The sequence below is a fragment of the Prinia subflava genome, chromosome 10 (assembly GCF_021018805.1).
Source record: "Prinia subflava isolate CZ2003 ecotype Zambia chromosome 10, Cam_Psub_1.2, whole genome shotgun sequence".
Classification (NCBI taxonomy): Eukaryota; Metazoa; Chordata; class Aves; order Passeriformes; family Cisticolidae; genus Prinia; species Prinia subflava.
Genome location: NC_086256.1, coordinates 17,218,509 through 17,237,740, shown reverse-complemented (window position 1 = coordinate 17,237,740; position 19,232 = coordinate 17,218,509). Strand labels below are relative to the sequence as shown.

At 38.1% G+C, this 19,232-nt stretch overlaps 1 protein-coding gene across 10 annotated transcripts in view; it reads right to left on the bottom strand.

Moving 5' to 3' along the window:
* Nucleotides 1-2,599: 2,599 nt before the first annotated feature.
* SLC44A3 (solute carrier family 44 member 3) overlaps nt 2,600-19,232 on the bottom strand; it is a 76,490-nt gene continuing 59,857 nt past the window's right edge. For 3 of the 10 annotated variants that reach the window (XM_063407549.1, XM_063407550.1, XM_063407547.1), the window contains 6 exons: nt 16,392-16,548; nt 14,592-14,669; nt 6,561-6,698; nt 5,860-6,096; nt 3,970-4,068; nt 2,600-2,852 (listed from right to left, as the gene is read on the bottom strand). In XM_063407549.1, the coding sequence (XP_063263619.1) occupies nt 2,847-2,852; nt 3,970-4,068; nt 5,860-6,096; nt 6,561-6,698; nt 14,592-14,669; nt 16,392-16,548 (715 nt within the window). In that variant the 3' untranslated portion in view covers nt 2,600-2,846. The other 7 variants (XR_010081471.1, XM_063407551.1, XM_063407548.1 and 4 more) reach the window with 7 other exon arrangements.

The window sequence follows — 19,232 nt, the reverse complement described above, 5'->3', positions numbered from 1 at the left end:
GCTGTTCCTCACAGGGTTTGTGTCCCAAGCCCCTCTCCAGCCTTGTTGCCTCCTCTGGACGCGCTCAAGCGTCTCAATGTCCTTCCTGAACTGAGGGGCCAGAGCTGGACACAGCACTCGAGGTGTGGCCTCACCAGTGCCGGGTACAGGGGAAGAATGGCTTTCACCTACAGAGAGATCCAGTGGAATCGCAACTGCATTGAGAGTTTGAAGCAGACACCGTGCAAGACCGAAATCAAGCTGCCTTGCTTCAAACAACAGGCTGCCATACTATGCCATTTGCTGGTTAGCAGACACCAGTAGTCCCTGTCTCCTATTTTTGAGGAACATAGTTATAAAAGTACCTTTTGTTCTGCTGAATCTAATCTTCCATAGCTGCAGGAAAGATGAGTCCACACTTACTGGGCTGCACTGCAGGGCAGACCTCAAATCACTGGAAGTGGCTTAGCCCACCCTCAGAGCCAGCAGGAGCTGTATTCCCAGGAGCTGTGCCTACACACAGCCTCCTTCACAGTGCCTGACTACAGTACCCTGCAGGGGAAGGCAGCCCTGAGAAACAAGCACTACACAGCATCAGCTGCTGTAGGAGTGCCCTATCCCTAACTCAGGTGAAGGCTCCTGCCACACAGGAATGCTACGCCTTGAGGTTGTTGCTCGTGCAATGTTTGTAAGATTGGAAGGTCTTGAGTTCTAACTGAAAATTATAAAGCTATGCTTTCTTTACAAATCTAATCAAAAGCTATCTATTTGGAAGTCTTCTCTAAAAATACACAGATCTCAAAACTTATTTTATAATGTAATTTCTGGACATATGACAATACAGTATTCCTTAAACAGAATAGACTCAAATACTGCTTAAGTGGCATTTTTCAGTACCTTCCTTCTTTAAAGGTTAACCCAGAATTTGTAGGAAGTGTATGATTCCTTTCTCCACTCAAGCTGCAGTGAAGGCAGTGACACTGCATAAGAATTGCAATGAGCAGAACCACAGAGTTGTTGAGATTGTAACAGAAGTGTCAAGGTCATCGAGAGAAAACAAGGATATACTTAGATAAAAATTTCCCTCCCTTTTTTCCACCAGAGTTCCTGAGTCAAAGGCCAAAACTTGCAGTGTGAGTATCAAATACAATCAGGAAAAAAAACCCCGAATGTGTAATAAGAATTGGGAGTTTTTAACTTCAAAGCAAACCTCTTATGCTTTGTAAATTGGTAAATATCACGTCTACATTGTGAAGACACTGCCTCTTGGAAGCAATCTTGACAAACATTGCAGAGGAAAAGTTTTGTTTCTTCGTAATTTCCATAGCTGCACACTTCCTCAGGGTTAGAGAGCTATTCCTTATTCAGGACTTTTCAGAAGTTCCCACACCATCTACAAGCCGAGCACAAAAAGTATCCAAGGGTACAGATTTAAATAAGGAGAGGTGGTGAGTCACAGCCAGTACATTATCAGCTTCACCTGCCAGGCAGAAAGTAATTAATCTATTTCTTCCCTTTTTCATCATTTATCCTAGATTCTACTTCTTGAAGTGGCTCATATTAAGGTAGACTGAAGTTAATTAAATGATGGATAAAAAGCAAGTGTTTCTTAGTATTTCTAGATAACTAGTCTCCTTTCAACAGCAGGAGACCAGATACAGTATTTAAATAAAAATTCAGGCATCAATGAGCTTTCCTTACATCACTTCCAAGCTGTGACTAATCAAGGGTTTATCAATCTATTCATTAGGACAGCTCTGAGTCACTTACCTGCAGTGATGTCTCACTTCCTATATTGATACTTCACTGAAATCCCTGGTTGACATCATTTTCCCACCACAAACCTCTTCTCAAAATTTAAAGGAGCTTTTGAACAAAGAGAATAAAATGTGCCACCATGTAAAATCTAAAACTGCTCCATACTCAGAACAAGGTGGAGCCCATAAAGTGTATTATAGTCAGGATCCAGGTACAAAGTTTAAATAAGCTTTAAAATTGCTCACAAGAAACTCCTGGCAGACTGTTACCAAGTTAAGTTTTTTAAGTGTCTACACTTGTGTTCTTCTGACTAGAGCCCTGACAGTCGCTCCATTTCCTCCATTATATATTTCACACCCATGTTACAGCTAACATTTCTATAAAGTATTATTTATAACATTTTAATCTCATGTCTGTCCTGTTATCTCTGTCATCTGCTACTTTGTCAAGCTCTAAATCCAGATGCAAATTTTTCTGCTTCATATTTTCAATTGCAGAAAGAAGGAGGACTATTCCTCATCTGCCCTTTGGAGAGGAGCTGGACAGTTCATGATACTAACTTGTAAAAACCATTCCCAAAAGGGTATAATTAAAAGAAAGACACCTACCTCATAACCACTAATTATCTTGACTACAGAGAATTTTTATCAAGGGTAATTTCCATGAGTGAGCTCACTCTGTTCCTTAATTGGCTGTTCAGATATGCAGAATAAATCAGGACGGTCATCTCAAAGCGCCTCCCCTACAAATGTTTCTGCATTTGCTGTTCTAGGGATGACTGGCACAGCATTCCCAGAGAAGCCTGAAAAAATCATGTTAGCTCCATGACCTTTTTGATTTACTAATTTAGTCTGACAACATAGAAATTTACAAAGAGTGAGTTTATTACCAACTTTTAGACCATCATAAAAAGTGTACTAATACAAATCAGATGTGATGACACACTAAATATTTTATTCATACAAGCATATTGTGTGTCATTTTACCAGTGCATAAGATACAACAAATTTAAAGAACTAATACTTGTCCTGGGGTATTGGTAACCTTTACTGATAGGACTGTTTTTGCTATTGCTGCTCTGCTTCCAGACTTCCTGGTGTACTTCATGTTCAAGTCTACAAAGAGAGAAAAAAGGAGTCAAATAATGTGTAGAAGTATTTCTGTTTCTGCATTTAAATGTCATAAGAGTAAACTGGGAAAACAATTAAGGTTCTTTTGTATCTCCAATCCACAATCTTCTTGCAGGGAATAACACCCACCCAGCCTCTGGTCTCTGTGCTTGGCAAAAAATTGCTGAAGAATGCAATAACAGACCCAAACAATGAAAAAATTTAGTACAGCTATCTCACTGTAGTAATAAACTGGAGGAGTGTCCACAGGATAGTGTGAGGGCTCGCTAGAGCCTGGTACCTTTTGAAAGCAGATCAAAAAAAATCACTAACATCTTTTACACTTGCGTAGGTATCTGTGACAGCAGAGGACCTGTAGCAGAGCCCAGCAAGCATGGGTGCCAACGGAGCTGTTTCTGCAGAATCTTGCTCAAGCAGCCCTAGCTTGGTCCCCACAATGCTTGGGGAAAATCAGTCCTGATTCTAAACTTGCTGGGGCAGCTTCTCAGGTTGGGCAATTTGCAGTATTTTTTCAGATGTCAGTGAGTGAGTGTTGACTCTGTGGACTTTCCCAAGCCTGGGTGTGGGGAAACACTCCCTTCTGTCACCTCAGCTTTGTTACCCCATCACAAAACAGAGTAAATAAATATATATACTGATAAAAGAAAAAGAAAAAAAGAAAGAAAAAGAAAAAGAAGAAAAGGGGTGGGTGGGAGAGGAAGGGCCTCAAAGCTCTGATCTTAGAGGTCTGGAACTTCAGCAGTTCGGGCATGAAATTAAGCAGCCTACCACTCTTCTGACTTTGATACAGCAGGCACATGAAAGATTATCTGAATATGATTTATCTCCCATCACTTTGGCACTGTTCAAACTTTCTCTTCTTCTGCTGGGCACAATGGGGAATGTGAAGAAAAAGGAGAATAATTATTTGATTCACCCATTTTGCACTAGCAGAGGTTTCCTGAGGAGGGAAAGCAATAGAAGAAAAGAAGAGGATACTAGATACAGCATGTTGGTTGCTGTGAGACCTCAGGAGATACATGATAACCTCCATCCCTTCTTGGAACATAAAGGCAAACACATTAGCTGGCAGGTAAATACATATCCCACGTTCCTGTCTCACCATAGGCTGGAGCTCTGTCCCATCTTCATTATCCTGGAATGGTCTTGTGCTTCTGTGGTTTTGCCCTTCTGTTAACTTGGTACTCTGACTCATAAGGGTCTACAAGCAAAAAACCAGGGTGTGATAGTTTGTGAAAGGAAACCATTATGCTAATAAAATTACCTGGGAAAGGAAGATAATTAGCCCAGGGCTAAGAAACTGTAGCTGGTTCCTGGCTGGATGACACTAAGTGATACTCAGAGGGACTGCAGAGACAGCAAAAGTGATGAATGCAGCTGAAAAGGATGAATCAAAAATCTCTGTTACATCTCCTACTGCAGAACGATTCCGGCTGTATGAAATCCCTCCCCCGGCTCTCCGCCCACTGCTGTGTATTGTCCTGAGGGCCACAAAGCCTCCCTTCCACCCCCGGGATGTTTGTAACCTGATTGTAACACAGACAAGTCAAATGCCTTCATGTGTTGGGAAACTCCAAATTCTTGTCTGCGTTAGCAAACTTGCTCTTGATCATACAATGAGGAGGAGTTTGGATGTGCTGCCCACAGTTTTTCCATGGAAGGGTACAGAGCCTGTCCTGCTTGGAAGACTCCTTGTCCCTGTGGGAAATCCTCTCTTCACCCACACCTCTAGGGCACTGCTAATTACACAGAATTAACACCAGAGTTAAAGAGAAACTACCACAAAGTTTGGAAGTGGAGAAAGGAGAGCCTCTGTTTCACAAAGGAAAATTTGCTTAAGAAGTATTTTAGAATCTGGCAAAACAGAGAGGGAAGAAGAGGTCGAGGCTTCAGAGTTTTCCATTTGGTTTCATATTCCTAGCCAGGCGATGTGCTTAAGTACTATTCTGAGCCAAAGCCCGAGAATATAGATCTGCTTTCTTCTGTAAAAGGGTTAAGCTTATCTTTAGGCTGCCTTTTTGTTGAGCTGTTGTTTTTCTCCACAAAATTTTATGATTATTACTGCAACTCCAACAGCAACATTAAAGAAATAAATAAAAACCAAAACTCCAAAACAGTTCTGACATTGTCCTGAAGAAATCCATCCAGAACACTTGTATCATATGAGCTACTCTGGCTGCTGGTTATTCGTTTTCATAGATCACTAAGATGTTCTTTGTTGTGTAGTTTGTGAAAGGAAAGACAGAAGTGTCAAAAATAGCACAAAAAGGAAAAAATATCTGCATCTTCTAACATTGTCTTAATTAGAAAGGGCTGACATATATTCAAAGGCTTCAGTTACTGCACTACATCACTATTAGCTAAGTTCTGAAGGTAATACAATACAGTAGTTACAAGGGTAAATATACAGATAAATCTGTCCAGAGGCAGGAAAGTTTAATCAAGAGATAGAAGACAGTGTTTTGGCCAAGGAAGCTGTAAAGGTATGAAGCAGAGCAACTCAGATTTGCATGAAATTTGTTCAGAACTACCGCATCTGTAGGATGTGGAATGGATCCCTGATCTGCTACTTGTTGATTTTTTTCTCATTAGTGTACAGTGAATCACAAGAAATATAAGCATTAATCTTAGGGCACCCCATGGATCATTTTCTGCAGCTAGCTCATCTATTTATTTATATCTTTAATTACCAACAATAGTTTGAAGATATATCTAATTAAGCCTCAATAGTCAGCCATTACTTAGAGAATATGATGTAAAAGAAAGCAGCAGGTCGTAGCTAGCACATAGGAGTCAGAGGGAGACATTTACTTCAGTTTATAAATTAATGTACTTGTATCCCTGAGCCCATCCTGTTCTAAGGTGTTGGAAAGGAAATATAGGAAAGAAAGGAAATGAGTTGTGGGTTCAGATTACTAGGTCTTGGGGAAAGAAAATGTGCTTAAAAGCTTAGAATGTCCCAAATATCTTTGCTGTAATCAGTGGGGTTTACCAGCAGCTCCTGATCCACAAAGTATGGCTTCTCTGCAGTTCCATCATTTGTTTCCATGTCAATAGCAAAGCAAAGGAGCATGGCATCTGCTGTCACTTCAAACACAGACAGAAAGCTGTGGGACATCAGGTAGGCAAAAAATCCAACCAGCAACAGAGGAACAACCCAAGCTTGCAACTCCCGGTGGTAGTTAAATGCCATCAATCCTCCAAAAACAGTAAAGCACACAACAAACACCTGTAAAGGGCAGTGAGAGAGAAGTGCAGTCTCATTAATCAAGTAGAAATGTTTCTCATGAAAATCCCCCCAAACCCTGAGGCAAGTACATTACAGCCAGTATTTTAAGAGCACATCTGATCTGGGAGATAGCTAAACAGTTTCCAGCATCACACAGTTGTGACACTTTGTGTTCAATTCCATGTAAATGCCACAGGGCAGAGGAAATTTTTTGCCATGTATTTGCCAAAGACTTGATGCAACTGGAACTGCCAGAGTGGCTCCAAGGACACTGCTATCATACAACTAAATAACTCTGCAAAGTTACATTCCTCAAATATTCTTCTCTCCCAAGCTTATTTTATAGCATTGACAACACTGAATTTAACAAAGATAAATTTTATTTACTTTAGGTATGTGAAAAGATAATCAAACCTGATTTTTCACTTCAATTTTACAGAATAATTATTTTTATTTACTCTTACCTTTCCTAAAAATAGGAGAAAATCTCCAAAACAGCTAATGGATGCAAATTTAGCAGAATTCCTTGCCAAAATACAGACAGCATCCTTTGCTGATGTACAAAAATTTGTCCCATTTATGGCTGTAGTTGTGTATGCATGCTGAAATGATATAAGATAATAATGCAGTGAGATAGCAAAGACTCATAATCTAGATTTTACTTCAGCAAAATGCAAAGCCTTAAACTCTATTTGGCATTACTGACTTTATGAATATAAAGAGTTATTTTGCATAACATGGCAATTTTATTTAATTACTATAATAGCCATGCTTCTAAATTCAAAGAGTTTTTCTATATAATTTCCACCATTAGCAAACGCTACAATAGTGACTAAATAAATTCCTGAAGCCAGATTTATCCAGTTTATTTTAAAATACCAAAGTTCTCTACCCCCAAATTTGTGAATGAATATTACACAATTATCAGAGAACACCTGGAGTCACACTATCTGAACTTACTGGCTATCTCCAACACTGCTGGTAAAGTATATAAGTGGAAAAATTACTTATTTGCTGGGTCATTAAAGGTTGATGATTGAAAAGCTTTTATACATGGCTCTTTCAAACCCTTTAGTGAAAATCAAGCTTATGGTCATAGCCGTTAAACAAACCTTTTCATGAAGGATCCTGGACTAGAACAGTGACTGTAAGGTCACGTGCCCCACCCCACTCTGAAGAGAGAAAGAGAAAGAGAGGAAGAAAGAAAGAAAGAGAGAAAGAGAGAGAGAAAGAGAGAAAGAGAGAAAGAAAGAGAGAAAGAGAGAAAGAGAGAGAGAAAGAGAGAAAGAGAGAAAGAGAGAAAGAGAGAAAGAGAGAAAGAGAGAAAGAGAGAAAGAGAGAAAGAGAGAAAGAGAGAAAGAGAGAAAGAGAGAGAAAGAGAGAAAGAGAGAAAGAGAGAAAGAGAGAAAGAGAGAAAGAGAGAAAGAGAGAAAGAGAGAAAGAGAGAAAGAGAGAAAGACTAAATGCTAACGAAGATTTTCACCTCTTTATTGTGGATATTATTTATATAAAAAATAGTTATTTTTCCTCTGATAGTAAAGAAAAAAAGTGACATTCTGTAAATACTATACTTACATATTAGCAAATATATCCATAGATGGAAAAAGTATAAATAAAGACCATGGATTTATTGCCTACTTTATGAAAACATCAGAGATCCCAATGAACTCTACAGAAATTCGAAGAGTATCTGCATAAAAATATGTTTAAACAAGCAAGTTAACTTCATTCCTAAACAGGAAAAATGCTTTCTATGCTAACTTTCATTTATCCTGATGCCTTCTTGGCAGGATGCTGTGACACCAGAACATCCCAGGATGGGTGGCAGGAGAGCTGCCAGTGCCAGCCGTGCTGGCCCAGGACACAGGCAGAGGGGAGATGGCCTCACATCACACTCCCTCTGTCTTCCATGCCAGCTCTCACTGCCTATTTCAGACACGGACAGATTTCTCTTTAAAGCGAGCTGTGAGTTCAGTCTGTTTCGTCACTCCCATTAAACAGACGGGACTGAGACACAAAGTAGAAAAGTGGTTTCTAAGTTTGTTTTTGTCCCTTATGAACTAAATTCACAGAACAGTTCCTGTTTTGGTGAGGTCAGTAAAAATTTTGCCAATAAATTAAACAGAGATCCTGTATTCATTATAAATTGCAAAAAATGTGTTTTAAAAATGAAAAAGAATGTTGAAAAAGCACGTAATCTTGTACAAACATTGTTCCCAAACTCAAAATAAATACCCATTTGTTTGCACTCTTGAAGTAGCCACTTTGGTATTCAAAGAATGTGCAATGAAAAGAATTTCTGATATTTATTAACTAGAAAGGTTATCTTGGAAAGACTGAAAATGACGCTGGAGACAATACACTACCTGAACAGGCATTTGTTGCATTAGAAACCAGGTGATAAAAAATGGCAATTACAGCAGTTAAAACTTAAACAAATCATGTAAGTATTACCTAATGATAATACTCAAGTAATAAAGGCAGCCAGGTAATAATCTAACATTCTAGAATGAAGAAGAGAGAGACAGAAATTAATGAACTGCTAAGGCTACAAAACTCTTCAGACATATGCTTTAGCTACTGGAAGTTCATATGAGATCAACAGAGACAGGGAATTTCAGGGAAAAGGAATCTGCCAAGGGTTATTAAATACACAGAAAACACACAGCTCAAAAAGTCCCTTGGCTGAAAATAGATTCCAAAACAGCACAGAGGTAGGGAACTATCCTTTTGTTCTACCTTAGCATTTACTCACAGTCACTGCTGAAGGTGGGTTACTGAGCTAGAAAGAGATTCAGTCCTTATAAACACTCTTATATTTTTATCTTTGCGTAATGATCTTTTACAATGGTAGTCTCTGCTCTGGTGACAAGCAAGTAATGATGGCATTGATAGCACAGGGTTGGTCAGAAAGCATGGGAGACAGTGGGTTGGGATCAGCATTTATCCTTGGCCCAGCAAGTTGATCTCGTATTGCCACCTCTCTGAAGAACACAAGCCTCTTCTGGCTTGGGGCCTGGGAACTAGACACTGATTTCTCAGTGTCAGGATGAATAAATAGGGAATGGGAATGTTTACATATTTCCAAATACCACAGTATGCAAAAAACCCTATTTAAAGAATATATCCTTCTGTGCCTCACAACACAGAATGTCAAAGGTCTTGGAAAAAGTGACCTGGTAGTTTCATGAGAAAGGCGCTGTGGCTCAGATCCAGGCTGTAAGTTCCCCAATTGTTGAGAATAATTGCTACTTTGTGTAACAGCTGAATTCAGTCCTCCACTCTAGGGCTTGCTTTCATAAAATGAGCTTGGAGAAGAGAAAATTGCCATAGCAACAGAATCTTCTTAAAAAGGAAGAAGGAGACCATGCTGGTTTCTCATCCCAGTTCAGCTTTTTCTGCTCTGCTGGTAGTTTTAGCCCAATCTGATCTTATTGCTGCCAACTCTCTTGGGGGCTGCCCTGGTCAGCTGCCCCCAGTGCAGTGTGGTGCAGCTCAGGCTGGACCTTGAAGCTTCTTAGCCTGCAAGGGTCACTGATGCCAGTGGAAGCCCCTCAGAAAGCAAAATCAAGAGGCAATGAGTGTGGCTGCTGTGCAGCAGTTAATGGTCTGGTGAGAGAGTTGTATCGTGACTCTCAGATGGTGGGAAATGAGAGCAAGATGGGCCTTGGAAGGCCCCACTGAAGAGATGAGGACATACAAGACTGGAAGGGACTTTCAGCCACCCCAGTGCCTATTTCAGAGTAGCTTATTATACAAATCTTCTCTTAAGTGGAAAACCCCCTCTTTAAATCACTTAGGACTTCCCCTCTCTCAGAGCTTATGTTTGGAGCTGTTCCAGACAGTTGTCCCACTGGTCCTTAGGAACCTTCTTCCAACTTCTAGACAACATTTATTCATGAACTATTTACATCTACTCATTTTTCTGCTGATCTTGTCTGGCTTTTACCCCTCCCTGCTGTCTCATAGATGGCTAACAGGCTTGCTCTTACCCTTCATTTGTCACAGGATATTCCAGTCCCCACAGCGAGATAAGCCTGAGGACATAACAGCAATTTGTACAATGGCATTTATCCCCCTCTTTCCAGTGCAAGTGTTTCATCTCGATGCTTCCAGGAATGACTCTGTGCTTCCTGCATCCTTGTCAAAAAAAGGCTATTGTCCAATGGCTGATAAACACATGGAAAATATTCTCCTCCTGCACTTCTAATCAATAAGCACACAGTTAATACAAAAATGGTTGTTTTCTGTTCCTAGGCTAATTACTATCTGTAAGAAACCTTCAATAACCTGAATTTTCCCAAGCAGTCCAAAAACCACTGCTTTTATTTCTTTCCATTCCACCTTATATTTTCAGTCTGGACTTACTGGAGAAAATTTTCAAGTCTCCTTGCTCCCTACTCTCTGTGTCACCCACTCCTTCCATGGCTGTCATCCAGTGGGTGGGACCAACACAAGTTTCTCCTCAGAGGGTAGCTGGGTGTCCTTTCCTGCTGCGTCACAGTGTTACACCTGGGCTCCATTTCTATGACAGAGTTGGATCAAAATGGTCCTGCTTTCTGTGCCCATTGCATCATGATTACATCATTACTGGGGTTGCTTTCAGTGCTTCTGTATTCTGTGAGAAAATGTTCTTATTTGGGATTTCTGAAATAAAGCAAACTGAAGATCTCCGGAGAGTTGTTCAAAAATTTCTCTGCTTAAAAGAACAGAATTACTAGTTGCTTGCTTAATTGCCTTTAATTTTCTCTCTTCCTCTCTTTTTTTTCCCTTTTGGTTCTTCTTGATGGGATAGGGAAGAAGAGAAAGGTATCAAAGTAAGAATTAGTCAGCTTTATTTAACTATTCCCTACATGATTCATCCTAGAGAACAAGTAGACCTAAGAAATTTTATTTCCTGTTATCACATACAAAAAGTCTGTAGAGAAAAAATAACCATATTTAAAATATGATTTCACTGCAGAACACTTTATCCTTGTTTTTTCAAGAGGATTCAAAAATTAGCTCTATATCTAGAAGCAATTTTGCCAGTAACATTAAAATGCAGTATTGTTTTTGGGAGGAAAAAGAAGTACTTGATGGGGTGAGGCACAATGTGTTTGGCATGCAGAGAACTGTGCTTTACAATAGCATGCATTAATTTTGGTTTTATCTAGGTGAATTCTCCACAAGGCATTTAACTGAAACCTCTTGATAGGCTTCCATCCAAAGTCTGAGAGACAAGCAACTGCCATGGATATACAGCCATTATACAGACCTGCTTTTGGTTTATTACATCAGACAATCGCTGTCTTTCAGTCTCAGGGAAGGGTCTCTGTCCCGGGGAATGGGGCTCACACATTGCTGAATCCACTGACAGCCCAGAAGGCTACACTCAGCGAGCATGCTGATGAACACAGAAACCACACCCTGCTCAGCAAGCCCTTTAGAAACCCAGGCACTGCACTTTGGAGGAGTCACTTTGCCAATTGGCTGCAGATAAACCCAAAGCAGACACATGAAAGCAAAACTATCCAGTTGTATTGTTTTCAAAAAAGTCACTGCAACAAGGCTGTAAAGGGAGAACATGGGAGCACTTTGATCTGAAATTAAGACTACCATTACAGCTTTAAAAAGCAAGAGAAACACAGACTTGTAAATCCCAAACCACATTAAAAACCAGTATATTCTTTTAACAGAAGAAAAAATTCAGTCTCCTAGATTTTACTTGAGATGATTGGATATATTTATCTGGAACATACTGAAACCATCAGAGCCAGATGAAAAATCTGTGGTAATTCTGACAAGTGTTGGCAAACAGAACTGTCAAGTAAGGATAGTGACTTTATATTCACAAAGCACTTTTCAGCCACAGAACCCAGAGTGCTTTACAATTGTTGCTAATGGATTATACACACACATGAATCACTTTGCCCATGACTGAAGTGGAACAGCTTAAGCAGTGAACTGTTTAACAGCACATAGCAACACTACACCACAGTTTAGCACAGGATCCAGTTGCAAATCCAGGAGAAATTTAGGAAGGCTGAATGTAATTGTGCATTTTGCAATCTGCACAGGACACTGGGCTAACACTATCTCTTCTCCAACAACCACCCCTGCAAACATGACAACTGCCAGCATCGAGCACAGCTCTCTGTCATGACGGGAAGATGACAGGGTAATTCTTTGGCATGTTCCAGTTCACTTCCAGGAGAACTCAACAAAACTTAACTGAGCCTGCAGAGAATGAGTCACTTCAGGGATACGTGCAACTACTGAAGTCAGGATTACATCCCACATGCGGGACGGTACTGCAGCCTGAAAGGTACTCTCAGATAACATAGTGGAGCACTTGGGTGATTCTGCCTGGGAAGAAAGAAGCTTGCGTTCTGGCACCAGGGTTACTTCCTCCAGCACCTGTTTCTCATCTGCAAGTTCTCAGAGGGAAAACAAAGTACTCTGTTTAATCCTGATTAAGCTTGTGAATGAAGGAACAGAAAGAATTTAAATTACCTAAGTAGTTTAACAACAGGTTGAAGAAAATAGTGCACAAGTGATTGGATCTTTTTTTTTTTTTTCAAGAGCTTCAGGTAATTATATGCTTTTCATTATAGCGAAAGTAATACTATAATAAAAAGCAAGGAATGCTGATGTACACAATGATATTTCGACCAACTTTTACATCAGCTGTTCCACATTTTAGGTTACAAAAAAACCAAAATCTGAACTTAAAGAATACTTCTTTAAGAAAGCATTAGAAAAATAGGTAAAAATTTTAACCCCTCCCTCCCAAGTCCTACCCTCAAGTCCATTTCAACATCTGTGGGAAATTTCTAGGTTGCTCCCAGCAGCTTCTACCAATCTTAGTATGAGCTCTTAAGAGTTCACTAATTCTGTTAATCAAGAAATATGTCAAAGCTGCTTAAAACTGCAGATTTTTTCCTTCTTTTTTCTTTTCTCTTTTACATTTGGCCACAGATTTTACAGAATCAAAGACTAAGACTTTAAATCGTAGTCAATTTTTTTTTTTTTAAGAAATAGTCTTGAACAGATTAGTTATAGGGGGCAAAAAAGAGAAATTAATAATTAGACCCATGAATTATTGTATGAGATGCAATAACCCAAGACCAATGTTTAAATTTCATACAGATAAAAGTTCTATTAAAATCTTGCTGCCTGTTCTTGCTTTTTTCTTCTCTAACTGTTGCCCAAATTGCCCTGGATTTGGAATATGTGGACTACCATCACCTTTGCAAAAAAGATATTCAAAAAACAAAAGAAAAGCAAACACTGTATTATATAATTAGATTAAAAACCACAACTCATATAAAAACAGAAACTTGCCAACAATAGATTAGGAAACAGGAAATCTTTTAAGGGAACAAGAGCTACAATACAGCCTTCTGAAACAAAAGGAAGAACATTACAGTAATTAATTCTTTTAACAAACGCATAGCAGACAACAGCTGGAGAAAGTAAACACTAGGATGCTGGATATCTCTTTGAAAGGCAGGAAGCCAAGCCAAAGGGAAAGGGTGACTACAAATGGAAAGCCTGGAGGCAAAATGAACTCTGATATTCCTCACCAAGTCACTAACTATAAGACCTATCTGGAGAATGTAAGCCTGGAAATTTGAGATTTCACTGCACAAGCATTTAAACTAGGATGAACTAAATTGAAAACTTTCTCTTCCTAACTGTCCAAGATTAAACCTAATTTATGCGCCTACTTAAGAGGAGAAAGACCCTTTATCAGAATTGTCTTGTTTACTTCACTACTACCCTCAGCAACGAGAACAAAGAACTCAGCAGTCAGAGGGTGGAATCAGTGTGAACCTTTGACTCCCCTTCACATTAAGAATGTCACAGTCCCCAGAGATAAAAACAAGGCAATGACAAAGACAAAAACTAACTATTTACAATTATATATGTAAATCGGGAACACATTTGAAGAAAAGAATTGTGAAGGTAAAAAGAGGTGTCAGGTATCTGTAAAACTGCTGTATGTCAGAAATCATCCATTTCCAATTAAAACACCTTTTAAACACTCATCATGGTTTATATTCCCAGATCTACTGATACCGGCAATCACTAGGAATTTAAGTCTCTTTATTCAGGACTTCCAGGTGGAAAACACTGTAACTAGTTTAATGTCACATCTCCAGGTATGTTTCTTCATTGCTTCCTCCTACCTGGATTCTCTGTGTTTCAGCAGTCTGTCTGGCACAACTCAACAAAATGCCAAGTCTTCCCTACAGAAATAGCAAGTGGCCCTCTGGAAGAGCTGACCATCTCAAGCTGTATTAACAAGTTTCCTAAAATTTAGCACCTTGCATATTTGTCAATTCCCTGTTTCTTTGCACCAAGTTTCATCTATACATGGAGGCTTATTTGTTTAATTTAGGTGGCCAGCAGGAAATGTTGGCCTGCATGCACTGGCTGTGGCGTTTTAGCCATGCTAAGGGTCAGGCACCAACCAGACTGCACTGAGGGACAGGGATGACAGAGCATACCTGGTTGAAGCATCTTAGGCAACTTTTCTGGAAGCAAACCCAGCAGCAACAGCAGTTGAACAGGTGCTTTGCATTCTTCTGCAATAAAATGAAATGATTGGTTACTGGACACATAACTAGCCTCAAACAAAACCATAATTCTAAAAAACCCTTGCTTTATAGGTAACTGATTATTCTAAAAAATTTTTCACTTAGGCAGCAGATATTTCCATTAGGATTTTACGAATTGTTTTTAATTCAGACTCTTCAATATTAATGACTGAAGAGCTGTGCATTTTTTTCTTCCTGTGAGTGGAAGATTCTTCTCTGGGAAAAGAAGTGCTGCAAGCAGCTTTGTGAGCTAACAGCTGCCTAGGGAGAAAAACAGGCAGGCAAGTCAGTAATCCTTAAAGCACTTCACAGTGATCAGGGAGTACAGAGACAGATTTTTAACCTGATTATCAAAAACCTTTCAAAGTTCTGAAATGACCGGTATTCTAATGAACAAAAATAAAAGAATGGGTAGAAGGGCTTATATGAACATACATGTGTTTTGACTCAGAGCATTATATTCGTTTTGCAGGTCAGAATGAAAAATCTTCTATTAGAACAGGCTATTCATAGACCATTGACCTGTATTAATTTCACAGCAAAAATTCAGCACTAAAGCTTAAGGTTTGTTCCATGCTCTCCATCACATAATGAGCTCAGAACTTCTCATCACAGAGATGATGCAAGACAAAAACAAAACATTTTGGTATCCAGAGTAGCCTTCCAAATTTAAGTGGGTGTTTTTCTCAACAAAAGGAAATTCAATTCAGGGATACTTGGTCTTTTTAATCTTATTTTTCCAGAGGTCAGAATGTTTTTATCTTGTTTTGGAAAGCAGAGATCTTCCAGTCACTATAGAAAACTCAGGTCCCAACAACTACTACTATTTAAGCAGAAACCACAAACCTCCCAACTTTTTCCAAAAAGGTTCTTAAATCCAGACCACACTTTTCAAGTGTTTTATTACAAGGGGTTTTTATTTAAGCATTCATAACCTATACCCAGTACATCCCTCATAGGCACGATCAGTGTAAATACCCTGTCATAACTATACATAACATGTTCCAATGGACACCCTAGAGGAAAAGACCTACATTTAAAACCTTTGCTTAAATCTTCTCCTAAAATCAGAGCTGCACATTCCTAACAGTCCTCCCTCCTTGCAAAAGTGCCAGAATTTCCTACAGTGGTGTGCTTCCAGCAAAAGTAATAGATGTGGAGATGCATGAAAAGTTAAAAAAAGGCAAAAAACATTCAAACCCAGCCCAGATCTATGGTTTATGTATCTTAAAAGATGTGTCTTGGATACTACACAACTCCCAGGAACAGTTCTTATTCCACATATTCTTTCTATAAAAGCATATTACAAGGCAGAGGAAGTATTTTCTATAACAGATCTTAAACCTAACAACAGTATTCTTACTTTTGCTTCTTAAATACTTGTGATGCAAAAATTATCAATAGAGCAGTCTGACAATTTTTTCTTTATTCTTCACAAAAACCTATATATAAAAACACTAAATATAGGTGTGTTTAATACTGGTATTTTCTGCTTTTAAAAATATTGGACTTGAGGAAAAAATGAAGCATTTATATCTGAGTTGGGAGAGAAAAAGCTTTCCTAATGAAGAAAACATGAAAAAAGATAAAATATATCTATCAATACCAATATCATCTATTTTTAAGCAAGAAATACATTCTTCACGTCTTTGCCCCATAGTCTCATCTTTAAACTACTATTTTTATAGTATTACAGAAGTATTTACCTACCTTTTGGTTTAGAATATTGTAAAGGTACAGGAGAACAATCCTTGGTATTCTCAGTATTGTGATTAGAAATGAGCCTTTTACAGCAGTTCCTAGATGGTAGCAGAAAAGAACTGATATGGAAGACAGAACTGGGTGAGGTGGTGGGTTATTTTTATTTCTAGAAAGAAAAACAAACAATTCAAAAATGCTTTAGCACCTTATTTAAGATGATAAGCATTATGTCTTTTCAGTATTTGCAAATTTTAAGAATTAAGTTATCTCCTTTCCTAATTGAACTACTCCAGTTTTTCTGCTGACTTTATCTGAATGTTCACCTTCATCCAAAGAAAAGCAGCCGAATTTATAACTTCTGGGTTAGTTTAATTCTTAAGCAATTACTGTTTTCTGGAATGGAAAAATACTAGGAAAAAAGCTACAATGGAAAATAGAAGAAGTAAGTGAACAATAACTGAGAATACTCCTTGAACACCTCTCTCCAGTTTCTGTCACTTCTCTTATTCTCTGCAATCTTTTATTTGACTCTTGGCTCTGCAACATTTTAGTTTGAGGGAATGAATCCACTATTTCTTCTTTAGTGGTAAAATTAAAACTAGAAAATAAAATCACAAGTTCTCACATGTAAAATTGAGAGCTACTATCTACTTTTATAATTGCAATTTGGCCAAATTGGTTTTAAATATTGTTAAAATGATTAATGCTTTTTTTTCCCCCACAGAACAGGCTTTCTTTTAAAATGGAATACAGCAAAAAAGGAATATCATACTACATGTTTAGGATTATAATCTGAACAAAAAACTTGTAGTCCTAGTGCACACTAACTTGCATTGTTTTGGAAAAATAGTCTCTGCCAAAATCAGAAAGCAAAGACAAAAAATATGGCCTAAATACAAGTTTTTTTATTTTGCTTCCTTTATAAAGGTCAGTTTAATGTCAGTCATTTACAGACAGTAATATGACACAACTCTCAAGAATTTATATAAACCTCAGGAAATCCACTTAAAGACACTCCCTCACCCCTTGTCAAATGCTGTAGAAAATCAACTAGATTAACACTCTAAGTACCTTTAAAAATGTTTCATAGGATAAAAAACCCATGCTGATCAATAGTCATAATTAGACTTACCATAACGTAACTCTTAAGCAACTGGCCCAACCCTGAGTTATTTAGTTAGGCAACAGCACTAGCAGCAGTTTGACTAAGTAGCCACATAAAGATCAGACCTAATGTCACAAATAAAAAACCTTGTTTTCAGAACTGGTTTCTTCAAAACCTTTGTTATCTTGAAAAATCAGTAGTTTGCACAAGAAATTAAAAAATAAAAAGGCACCAATAAGAGAGTGACTGGTTTGGGTTAAGAAGCTCTAAAAATATACTTTTATAAAATCCTCATTTCAGCAAGGATTTAAGTAGTATACACTATATTCAAGAGAGAGATTAGAGTTCTGCAAGAATCCTGAAGGTATCACTGTAGTTCATTCAAAACACAAAAACTTTGCAGTGGAAAAGCTGTATTGAAATATGTGAATATCCCACATTATTTGAAATAGGAAATTCCAGTAAAGCAGTTGCTACATTTATTATTTTTGTCGTAAAATCAGGGGAGCAGCTTGGGGGATAGTGGAATTTTGTACTGAATAAGGCAGTTTGGGTTTTTTTAGAGTCGTCAGGTTTTTGTGTTAGAAACACATGCATTTAGTGTGGATGAAATATTCCACTCATATTGAGCTATTTTGTTTTTCTCCCCAAAACACTTCCTTGCATATGACAGTGTCAGTTTGATCTCAGAATACAAAATATTAAGTTTCTGCAAGTTTAAAGTTAACTAGTGATAAGAAACACAGAAAGGAAAAAGTTTATTCCTATGTAAATAATGTGCTTGTTACTGAAGGGAAAAATGAAGAAGGGTTTTGATATTTATAACATGACTAAATAGTGAGCAAGAATGTCAAAATTTAAAGCTTAGTTTAGACAATTTTTTACATATTTGGATGTTTTTCCACACCTCCTTTTCCTAGCAAAGGCATTAGCACAAGAACAGGGTCTGACAAGGATTTTGCTTTGCCTCCAAACAATTTAGAAAAAGAAGAGATTTTCCTTGTAATTCTGGTTCAGAGTAGGAAAGAGGCTAAACACAGCAACAGGTGATGCTTATGACTACAAACAAACTCAAGATTGGCTCAATCATCCACCTACTCCCATTGCTCTCAAGGCTCGAGTTTCACCCACCTTTGTGCACTATATGGCTGCAGTCCTGAAGTGACTTTAGCACAAGCATACAATCATTATGCAGTGCACTATCTTCTTTTAACACTAAGTTTTAACACTAAGTAATCAAATAATCAAACATGCATCTTGGCTTTCATTTTAAAAACATTTTTTTAAGAGGGAAAAAATGTCTTGACATGCCCAACAGACATAGACATTTGAATGGGAGAAAAGGATATCTCTTAATTTCTTTTAAATCCTCTTCTCTTAAGAGCTCTGCTTACAGTTTTCTTCACTCATGCCTTACCAATTTCAAAGTTTGTCTAAAAATAACTTTAATATAAAATAATTCAGAAATGTTAAGGAATGAATCTTCTATTCCTCAATTAAATATAAATCTCAATTTTTTAACAAATAAACTACAAGATTTGTAATAAAACAGACATTATGAGACTAACAGAGACTACATAGACTGTATTTCCAACTGCCCTTTTACCTTATCTCAAAGCCACACGGGACTGGTCTGACTGCATACATGCTGGTGGCTCTTTTAGGTCAAGTACGTAAGTAGGGCAAAGGATGTCCATAAATATTGCAGATACATTTGAAGAGGAAGCCTTTAAAAGTTTGTTCTA